Genomic DNA, 10,959 nt, shown 5'->3' with positions numbered 1-10,959 from the left:
GTAGAATGAGTTCTTGGTTCAGGATACTTACAGGGTTAGACAAGTCTGTAATCTTTCGCCTTTGTTGTTCGTAGTTTACATGGATCATCTGCTGAAAGGTATAAAGTGGCACAGGGAGGGATTCAATTAGGTGGAAATGTAGTAAGCAGTTTGGCCTATGCTGATGATTTGGTCTTAATGGTAGATTTTTTTTTCTCTTTTGCTAGTTGCTTTACGTCGCACCGACACAGAATGGCAACGATGGGACAGGGAAGGGCTAGGAGTGGGAAGGAAGCAGCTGTGGCCTTACTTAAGGTACAGCCCCAGCATTTGCTTGGTGTGAAAATGGGAAACCACAGAAAACCATCTTCAGGGCTGCCGACAGTGGGGTTCGAACCTACTATGTCCCGAATACTGGATACCAGCCGCACTTAAGCGACTGCAGCTATCGAGCTCGGTAATGGTAGATTGTGCTGAAAGCCTGCAGTCTAATACCTTGGAACTTGAAAATAGGTGCAATGAGCATAGTATGAAAATTAGCCTTTCGAAGACTAAATTGATGTTGGTAGGTAAGAAATTCAATAGAATTGATTGTCAGATTGGTGATATAAAGCTCGAACAGGTAGATAATTTCAAGTATTTAGGATGTGTGATCTCCCAGAATTGTAATATAGTAAGTGAGACTGAATCAAGGTGCAGTAAAGCTAATGCAGTAAGCTCACAGGTGCGATCAACAGTATTCTGTAAGAAGGAAGTCAGCTCCCATACAAAACTATCTTTAAAATGGTCTGTTTTCAGACCAACTTTGCTATAAGGGAGTGAAAGCTGGGTGGACTCAGGATATCTTATTCATAAGTTAGAAGTAACAGACATGAACATAACAAGAATGATTGCTGGTACAAACAGGTGAGAACAATGGCAGGAGGGTAGTCAGAATGAGGAAATGAAATGGCATATGGCTTTTAGTGCCGGGAGTGTCCGAGGACATGTTCAGCTCGCCAGATGCAGGTCTTTCGATTTGACACCCGTAGATGACCTGCGTGTCGTGATGAGGGTGAAATGATGATGAAGACGACACATACACCCAGTCCCCGTGCCAACGAAATTAACCAATTAAGGTTAAAATTCCCGACCCTGCCGGGAATTGAACCCGGGACCCCTGTGACCAAAGGCCAGCACGCTAACCATTTAGCCATGGAGCCGGACGAGAATGAGGAGATAAAGGCTGTTAGGAAAGAACTTGATGGATGAAGCTGTACGCATAAACCGGCTTTGGTGCTGGGGTCATGTGCGGCGAATGGAGGAGGATAGGTTACCTAGGAGAATAATGGGCTCTGTTAAAGAGGGTAAGAGAAGTAGATACAGACCAAAACAACGATGGTTAGACTCAGTTTATAATGATTTAAAGATAAAACGTAAAGAACTAAATGAGGCTACAGCATTAGTTGCAAATAGAGGATTGTGGCGACGTTTAGTAAATTCACAGAGACTTGCAGACTGAAAGCTGAAAGGCACAATGGTCTATAATGATGTCTGTCTGTCTCTCTGTCTGTATGTGTGTACGTGCATCACAAGAAGACGGCTGAATTCCATTCCATTAAATACTCTTCAGGGCTACCAACGGTGAGGCTCGAACCTACTATCTTCCAAATACTGCATACTGGCCGCATTTAAGTGACTGCAGCTATTGAGGTCAGTCACTCTCTCTTCTTAAGCATGCCATTCCTTTAGTTCATAAACTTGCTGATACTACCAGTGTGTAACCCACTGGTTAATCATAGCATTCCAGCAATTCAATCCTTACTCTGAGGCACTGATAAGAATGAGCAGTGTGCACATTTAACGGGATAATGGCAGAGGAGTGTTCACGGCTGTTTGCGGCCTGGTCATTCTAGCACTGGAACTTTGGACTGTTAGGTCGGAAGCGTAGTACTGTTCATTAAAAGTGAGAAAATGTGCGTTTTTTCATTTAATGGCGTATTTCATACAATAATATTTCTTTTAATCGCCACATTCCTACTGACATCATTGTAATGACCTATGTTGATTTTGGTTGGGAAAACCACAAAGACAGTCTTTCTGAGATTTCTGCAGCGAAGCACGTGTACATCAGCTAGTATATGAGTATAATTATTAATGCAACAATTACTATTGTACTCTATACACTGATACTGAAGAAAAATCGAGGTGAATGAATGGATTAGGAAAAATGCAGCATGAGCAAGCATTTTTACATACCTAGTCAACTGGAGGTATAAACTGACACAATTTAGAATGAAGAGTGGTAGACTAAAACAGGCATCATCAATCAAGAGCGAAATATCTTCGCAGCCAGTTTGCTTCCCGCTCTTTAGGAACGAGAGCAGCTTAGCGAGCAAGTAGGGGAAGAAGTAGGGGAAGTGCATGATGTACTATGCACTGAAGGCCAGTGGTGCAAAGGTGCAGCACATCTTTCTGGAGAGGTTAGATAGCGACACAACACGTGTGAACTCACGTGAGGTGACAGTAGTGTGTCCCCGCCTTTATCCTCACACCACACGACGTTCAAGCCTAGTCGGTAAATGTTGCATTTACTATGGAAGAGAGCTCAGCACAACGTAGGCCATCGACGGCAATAAATTTCAAACCTTCTTGGGAAGAAGAGTATTTGATACTTCAAGAAAATATTTAATGTTAATTTTTAATATGTAATAAAATATTGAACCACATTAAAAACTTTAATTTGCAGCGCCGTTGTTCTAATGTCATTTCAACAAGTATGAAAAATACGAAGGCCAGGAAAGCATATCGTTACTAGAAAAACTTAAAAATAACACATTTGAGGATGTAAGTATATTTCATATTACCCAACTCAACTCTATTTATATTATAATGTTTGTTAATTCCTCAGAGATGATTTATTTATGTACCGGTATGTATTTCATTGCTGTTGTTCATATGGTAACATTTCCGAGCGGCACGTACAGTACCACCACGGTATGCATCCCGCCTGTCTGCTGCTCTCTTGTAACGTGACTGACAGCCGTCCCGAGCAGAGCAAGTAACACCGGCTCCCTAGAGCAAGTACGTGATGACGTCTGCACTAAACCACTAAATGAGAACAAGATTTTATTGAAAATTAGCTGGCTCAACTCTTTCTGAACTGCTCGCCGAAAATAGAAACTACGATAAATTTATGTATCCCTTGAGAATACCCCGGTGTACCCCTAGTGGTATGCTTAGCACACTATGAATACCACTGTACTAGAGTATACAGAGTGAATAAACTATAGGCCTTGTGCGAACGTGCGAATGGATTGTGATGCACTCTGGCGACAAACGTGGAGTTCCTAATCAGGAGAGCAGTGCTTGTTTGCTCTATTGTTGCATGCAGTTTGCATTGACATTGGCTTCTATCTTCTGTAATATGACGTCCAAAACCGATTGTGGTTTCACTATTTCTAACAGTAACAACAATTGAGGGGTTGCCGGCAAGAACCCCACTAGTCAGAAAACCGTGCGAGCTGGCCGTGCGCATAGAGGCGCGTGACTGCGAGCTTGCATCCAGGAGACAGTGGGTTCGAATCCCACTGTCGGCAGCCCTGAAGATTTTTTTCCGTGGTTTTCCATTTTCACACCAGGCAAATGATGGGATTGTACCTTAATTAAGGCCACAGCCGCTTCCTTCCAAACTCCCAGGCTTTTCCTATTCCATCATCGCCATAAAACCTATCTGTGTCGGTGCGACGTAAAGCCCCTAGCAAAAAAAAAAAAAAACCTAGTCAGAAAATCACAATTGTGAGAAAACGAGTAAAACTGCATATCTTGGTCCCATAAATAGCTATTTTTTGTTTTGTTTTGTCAAAATACTCTTTAGGCAGCAGGGATGTTATCAGAACTCATTGAGTGATACCAAGTTATATGCTCTGGACGTGAAGAAGGAAAATGGACTGGACTAGTGGGTTTTTTGCAGAATTCAATACAACACCACTAAGATAATGCCTAATAATATTATATTTATATAGCATATAAATATAAATGATTATTTATTAAATAAAGAGGAGGAAAATGTGATATAGAGCATACAATCACAACTCAAAACATTAATCTTCACATCGATCACTATTGTCATCACTGTCTGTTGTACACCCACTGATGCAGCTATGCCAAAGGGGCTTGAGTAGTACACTTTGCTTGCAGGATTTATGAGGTATTCGGCAAGTTTTAATATGACCTTAGTCTTTGCAGGTTTCACTGCAGGAGGTGATGTGAAAGCTCCTGGTAAGTTGATTATGTCAGAAGTTTTGAACTTCGGATCTGTGATAATGTGACGGCCCCAAGGACCATGGTAAGTTTGTCGCAAATATACAGGTTTATTTTTGTAACCATACCGCATAGATTGAACACCTGAATCCTGAATGCTGGCTATGGATTTTTACAAAACAAACTGTCAGTTGATTTTTTTAAATCCTTGAAATCATAGCGAGTGAATATCTCCAAACCAAATGGAGATGAACACATTCGGGCCTTCAGAATCCTTTCATCCCAGTCTTCAGGAAGTTCAGCGATGGTAGTCTTCCTGCGTTGAGCAGAAATAAGTGAAAAGTCCTGGTCGTTTGGTAGGTAGCTATGACCACGAACAGGAAAAATGTATGTAACCCTTTTAAAAAGTTTGAGAGCATGCACTACACAGAAGAGGAAGTAAACCATTGTTTTATTTTTGTTTTGCCCAGGACAGCTGTCACTTATTAAAACCAGCTCATCCATTAACTCGGAGTGTGGGATGCTATTTATGAAATGTAGCAGCATTGAGATGACCTCATTGGACCATTTGTGTTCATATTAACGTAAAACCTTGGAGAACAGGAGTACAACCTAGAGGAATGCGGGCCGTTGTAAACAAAAGTGTAGTTTATCAGTGGTTTATTGGGAGTTGAGTAGAGCACTCTCGCAGCACCTGCCTGAAGCACCACTGACTAGTGGTGTTCTCGCTAGCAACAGTCCAGACTTGTGGGGTTTCTGCCGAATCGCTGTATGTTTAGAGGCTAATACAGTACAACTTGATGTATTTTTGACAGAATCGGTTGTGTAATCACATGTGTAATGCTGAACACGACAAGATGGTGCCTATAATTCATTTTTCAATTTTTTTTACTAGTGGGGTACTTGCTGGCAGCCCCTCAATTGCTCCGGTCGTTGTGTGTAATTTTACATACAGCAACTCTCCTCCTGGAACAAAGTATTTTTCAAATTTCTGAACGACAAACAAAATGTGATCAGAAGGAAAGCGTGGACTAAATCTTTGAAACTAATCATGAATGATGAAAAACTGAGGACACCTACAAACAATTCCAGTATTTACATCCATCATTTTGTAAAATGTATGCTTTGAAGAGATCCTGACAGCCCTGTGTATGTAGGCCTACTTATATTACTTCTAACATCAAATTCAAACAATAAATGGGAATTACTAGAAAAAAACATTGCTGGGTGTTACAAAAGACATGACATTGACAACAGAGCTGAAAATGTCACTGGTATTATTGTCTGTTTGATTATTGACGCAAGTGCACGGGCTAGTAAGATAAACAATTTTAATATCATATTTTGCTCATTAGAAAATAATGATGCAGGAATCCCGATTTACCTTCCAATTAACAATCAAATAATTACGGGCAATTGATTGACTATGGGCAAAAATATCATAAAAGGTTTCTATAACTTTCTTCACCTTTCACATATCTCTGTTCTCGAGCACACATTGGTTTTTACCATTGTTGCAACCACGTAGATTTGGAAACGTCTCTCTCTCACTATTTACAAATAAACACAAGGCAGCAATGAGCTTGCACCTTTCTGACAAGCCTGCCTTACATAGGCAGTTCCCAGATAACAGACATCTATCCGAGTCAGCCTGAAAAATATTTGTATACAGAAAATGTGTTAATGTCTTTGGAGAGTACTGTGCTTTGAAATTAGATAGTGTTCGTATTTCTGCTTTTAAACTTACAACGTAGTTGCAGTGAATTAATAAATGGAAGTATGCAACAAAAACTGATTTTTTTATCTTCATAACACACAGTGATTTATTAATATTCGTCTTCCCTCAACACAGGCTGGATATTTCTCCTGAGCTTTCTTCTGCATGAAAAATATCGGGATTGTCATTTAACTGCTCTCCTTTCCTTACTGTAGATCCCTCAAAATAGTCCGGACTCCATTTCATAATCGCATCGAAATGCTGCCCAGACTAGTGATTGTCTACTACGTGCGTTCGCTACTCTCCTGTCTAGGTTCGCCTTTCCTTGACGCTAGGGGCGCCACGAGTACTGAACAGCTTCATTTGCACGCAGCTTATAGGGACAAACTTCAGGAGGTGATTCCTTACAAGAAAAGGAACAAAAAGAAGTTCATAACAACATATGTCCAGAAATGCATATTTGCCATGAAAGATGGTAATACTGCTATGCACTACATCGTTACCCTGTAACAACAACAACAGAGTGCATTTTTGTTTGTGTTATAGATTGCCTTTTGAGCGATTGTGGTGAAATGGAGGTACCATGATCTGGTATCTGTATCACGAACAATCTGAGAAGGTATTCACATACGGCAATGGTCGAGAAAGCGCATGGATTTATCAACAAAAATACCCCATAAATAAGCACCCTCCGAATTGCAGCCATTAACCATAATAATATAATGTTGTGAATTAAGGTAATTGCACAATATAATAGTGTGCTCTAATTGGTCTATTACATACTCACCATCCGTTTCTGGATATATGCTGATACAGGCTCTTTTGTTCAATTATGTTATTGGCTTTACATCCCACTAACTACTCTGACTGTTTTCGGAGATGCCGAGGTGCCGGGATTTAGTCGCACATGAGTTCTTTTATGTGCCTGTGAATCTATTGACACTAGGCAGACGTATTTGAGTACCTTCAAATACCATTGAACTGAGCCAGGTTCGAAACTGCCAAGCTGGGGTCAGAAGACCAGCACCTCAACTGTCTGAGCCACTTAGCCTGGCACTCTTTTGTTCCTTTACCTGTCAGGAATTGCCTCCTGAAGTCTGCCCTTATAGTTTAAGTGGATTGGATTGGGCTGGACTGAATTTATAATGTTCATGAAGATATTAGGAAGTAACAGGGAGAAGAAGAAAGTTCCATTATATATGCGGTAATTACAGAAACACAGTAATTGTCACATATGACCACTAGGGTATCAAAACAAACAATGAAGAAGGCTATAGTTATTTTTGTTTAGGTTAAAATTACAACAGTCCCATTTTTTAAATCCTTCTTGAAGTTAAAACATATACCTCTCCTGCAATATTCGCACACATTAATGGAAGAGGAAAATACTCATCAAGGTTGAATCCTATGGCTGTACTGAATTGTGCAGAACATTTTCATTTGTAATAATCTAGTACAAACAGGTATCCTTATTTCGTTCCTTTAGAGCTGACACCCTTTCTATGTAATGTGGACAGGTTTGGCAGCCCCTTCTGTGCATTTAATTTAAAGAAATGGCGTTTTTCGATTTTCATTTTTAATTTGGACTATGAACTTACTTTAAGATTCAAGTTGAATGTACCTACTTAATACAAACTGTGCATACAGTGTTTTTAATGTGTTAGACCTTGTTTTAAATGTTTATTATGTTTGTGCACACCATCATGTAGATAATGTCTTATTTATGGGTATTTTAATTTAGACTATTTGAGTCCACTTTTTGTGCTGAGTGTGTTCTCTGTTCACTTTTACACAAACTCGGCCTCTAACCAGCTTATTTTCTTCAGCAAAAATTGGAGTTAGGCAAAAGATGTTGAATCTCTATTGACTAAACCTTTTGGGACTCAGTAATAAAATGTAGAAGTGCTGAAGTTTTACAAATAATTCACTGATAATAATAACCTTTCACAAAACAACCCAGAAGATGGGGAAGATGCATGTGAGTACAGTGTAGACATTGGTGTTAATTAATGTTTAATTCTGGTTTATTTTGTATAAATACATTGACTTTTTACACTGTATTGATTTATTTTTAGTTAACTTTTAAATAAAGCATTTTCCGTACAGTTTCATTCCTTCAGTTTCTTTCATTTGGTGCAAACCCGGCCATCTCCAAATTTGAAATTTAAATATTTCAAATAATTACACAAATAAAACATTGGTATTCTGTAACATTCATTACAATTATATTTATAAGCAATTAAGCAAATAAAAATAATTATAAATCTCATCATTTAGATTTTGTGTGCTTTTTTGGTTTCCTGAAAGATGTAACCATTTGGAGATGGTCGGTTTTGCAAACAGACGACTCATTTGTAACAACTGAAGATGGCTCTTAGGAGCCGAAACATGTACTGTGTTTTTGTAAATATAATTGATCACTAATAGTGATTGTAAGGCTGTATTGATTTGGTGGATCTCCCCAACTGTTATAATTTTAAATTTTGGAGTCATTACAGAACGAGGATGAAGTTTTTAACTAGGCAGTATGTTCCAAGCTGCCAGTGTAGAGATGGCGTGGAATGTCATTAGTAGACGAATAAGCTTGAGTGAAGATTTTAAAGGTAGGTCTATGGAGAAAAAGTTGGAATGCAAGAGGACAAATTGGGGCAAATATTAATTTATAGGAAGAGGAATTAGAGAATTGAGTAAATTATCAAGAGAGATGTTCAATACATTTTTAATTTCTTTCAAATTATCAAAGATTAGGTAAGCAATATTGTTAGGGGATCTGCCATCTGGTTGACAGCCTTAAGTACAGATCACTGACTGAAGATGAGATTGATCTGATCATAAATGATTTGGCAATATTTGTTGGCCACGTTCTGAGACATGCAGGACTTGCTCGCTTAGCTTTGGAGGAAGACATATGGGATAAATATGGCCAGGAAGACCAAGGCATCAGAATGACTAACAGATTAGGATGGATATGTAGTGATGAAGGGATTGGTCCATTATAGGGTAGTGTGGGGAGCTGCAACAAATCAGGCCAACCGAGCATTATATTAGGCTACATCATATCTCCTCAGAAGGCCGATTTACCAATCTCATTTTGAGGTAATAAGAGTAATGATCTAGGTGAGTATGGAGAGCTGACCGGGTTCACAACGAGATACTGGCAGCTTGAATCTGTAAGGCTGGGTGGTCTGTAATGGAAAGGTTTGTATGAACATTAATTGGAAGAGTGGGGTGGGATAGGATAAGATGAGAGGGATCGAAGAACTACTGTACATCAGACTAGTGCAAGGGCTTATGACCCAAAAAATAGATACTGGTATTGCAATGGTGAAGATAGATGGATGGTTAGAGTAACGGTACTGGACTTTGTTCATTTTATTTAGCTCATTAAAGGAATCCCATTTAAATAATAAGGTATTACCAATAGTTAAATGGTCATAGTCATGGATAGTCATAAAAACCTAAATAAATCTTCATACCTCCAAGTCAATTATCTCACGGGGGTTGGGCGCTCGAGGTAAGTCCTCCTTGAGGTCTGGGATGTTGACACCATCCTTGTTCAGTTCTGCCTCAATGTAGCGCAGTTTCCGCTCTAGCTCATCACATCGCCGAACTTCATTCACGAACTTGCGTTGAAAGGCATTCACGTTGACATTCAGCTGAAACAGAAAGGAGTGAAGTGTAATACAAGAAAACAATCGTGATTAGTAAAAGATTTTTCTTAATGAAGCATTCAGTACATCCTCTGTTAAAAATTGGATGGGTGCTGGTAACTGGATACCTGGTGTATTCCAGGGCCAATTATCTGTGATAATGGAGGAATGTTCTGTTCCGAATGTGTCAGAATTGTTCATGTGCTGATCTAAGTTAAATTTTACATGTCAGATCTATGGCAGAGAAGACTGCACATTGCGTGCTGTACTTTGTGTAGTCATAAAATCGTGCATAGTTTCTATAGTCCAGAACAAATTTCAACTGGCTTTCACAGTGAGTGAGATAGAGTTAAGCAATGAGCAAGTCTGAGCTCATTCCATCAGGTTATACCTCTTCATTTGTGCTACTTAGTTGCTGTAGTGTGATCAGAGGCAAGCTTACTGCTAGAATGAACACAGAAACTCTCATGAAAGGACAAGGAAATTGTCGCCAAGTGCACAAACCCTGTTTAGCATAATCAGCATTTAATGTTTATTATTATTATTATTTAAATCCCTGATTACTGTCAGTTAAACAGTCAGTTCAAACGGTTTCCAAACATAAACAGTAATTAGCAGTAAAATGGCTGCTAGATTTGAAGATGAACTGCTGTATCTGGAACAGAATGAAAATGAGCATAAAGACATAATAATGGGCAGAGGCGATCCTTTTGAAGAACTTAGTCATAGAAAATTTGTGGAAAGATTTTGTTTATCTAACCAAACAGTTTCATTTCTTCTGAAAAAGATGCACAATAATCTGCAACTTCCAAAGCAGAGAGTGGTGGTGGTGCTGATTATTGATTTAAGAGGAAGTACAACTAGGCAACCATCCTCTATACAGGGTGAAGCGAAATTCACGCACTCGGGCATCGCAGCGTGACTCCTCACATGCCAGCAATAAAAAATGTATCTCACAAAAGTTCGTTCTGCGAGTATATCTGGGAGAAAAAAGGACGTTGAAGCATGGCAATCTGGCAACACTGTAACCACATGTAGGGTAACTACCTCTGTCAACACATATTAGTTGTGCGGTACAGTTGGTGCAGTGGATAGAGTTTTGGGTTAGCATGCAGGAGGTCGAGGGGTCGATCCTGGGTTGAGTCGTATGTTTTTTTATTTTGTAAATGTAGTCCAGTTGGTATGGTATCTGGCATGTTAATCGTCAACAGCGATTGCAGCGGGTCCTCTAGAAACCATTTGCACTTACATACTACGATCCTAGAAATGGACGAACATTCGTTTTCATTGGTCAGCTTTGAAAGTTGCCCTTCCCACTTCGTGGACGTGAATTTATTCGCACCACTTCATCTACTAGATGCGTTACAACGC

General features: G+C 39.5%; 1 protein-coding gene across 6 annotated transcripts in view; it reads right to left on the bottom strand.

Moving 5' to 3' along the window:
* LOC136857520 (V-type proton ATPase 116 kDa subunit a 1) overlaps positions 1-10,959 on the bottom strand; it is a 581,303-nt gene that overhangs the window by 89,763 nt on the left and 480,581 nt on the right. For all 6 annotated transcript variants that reach the window (XM_067136242.2, XM_067136245.2, XM_067136244.2 and 3 more), the window contains one exon: positions 9,415-9,594. In XM_067136242.2, the coding sequence (XP_066992343.2) occupies positions 9,415-9,594 (180 nt within the window). The remainder of the gene's footprint in view (positions 1-9,414; positions 9,595-10,959) is intronic.

Source organism: Anabrus simplex, chromosome 1 (genome assembly GCF_040414725.1).
Source record: "Anabrus simplex isolate iqAnaSimp1 chromosome 1, ASM4041472v1, whole genome shotgun sequence".
Classification (NCBI taxonomy): Eukaryota; Metazoa; Arthropoda; class Insecta; order Orthoptera; family Tettigoniidae; genus Anabrus; species Anabrus simplex.
The sequence above is the reverse complement of the archived record's forward strand: the minus strand, read 5'-3'. Positions and strand labels throughout refer to the sequence as shown.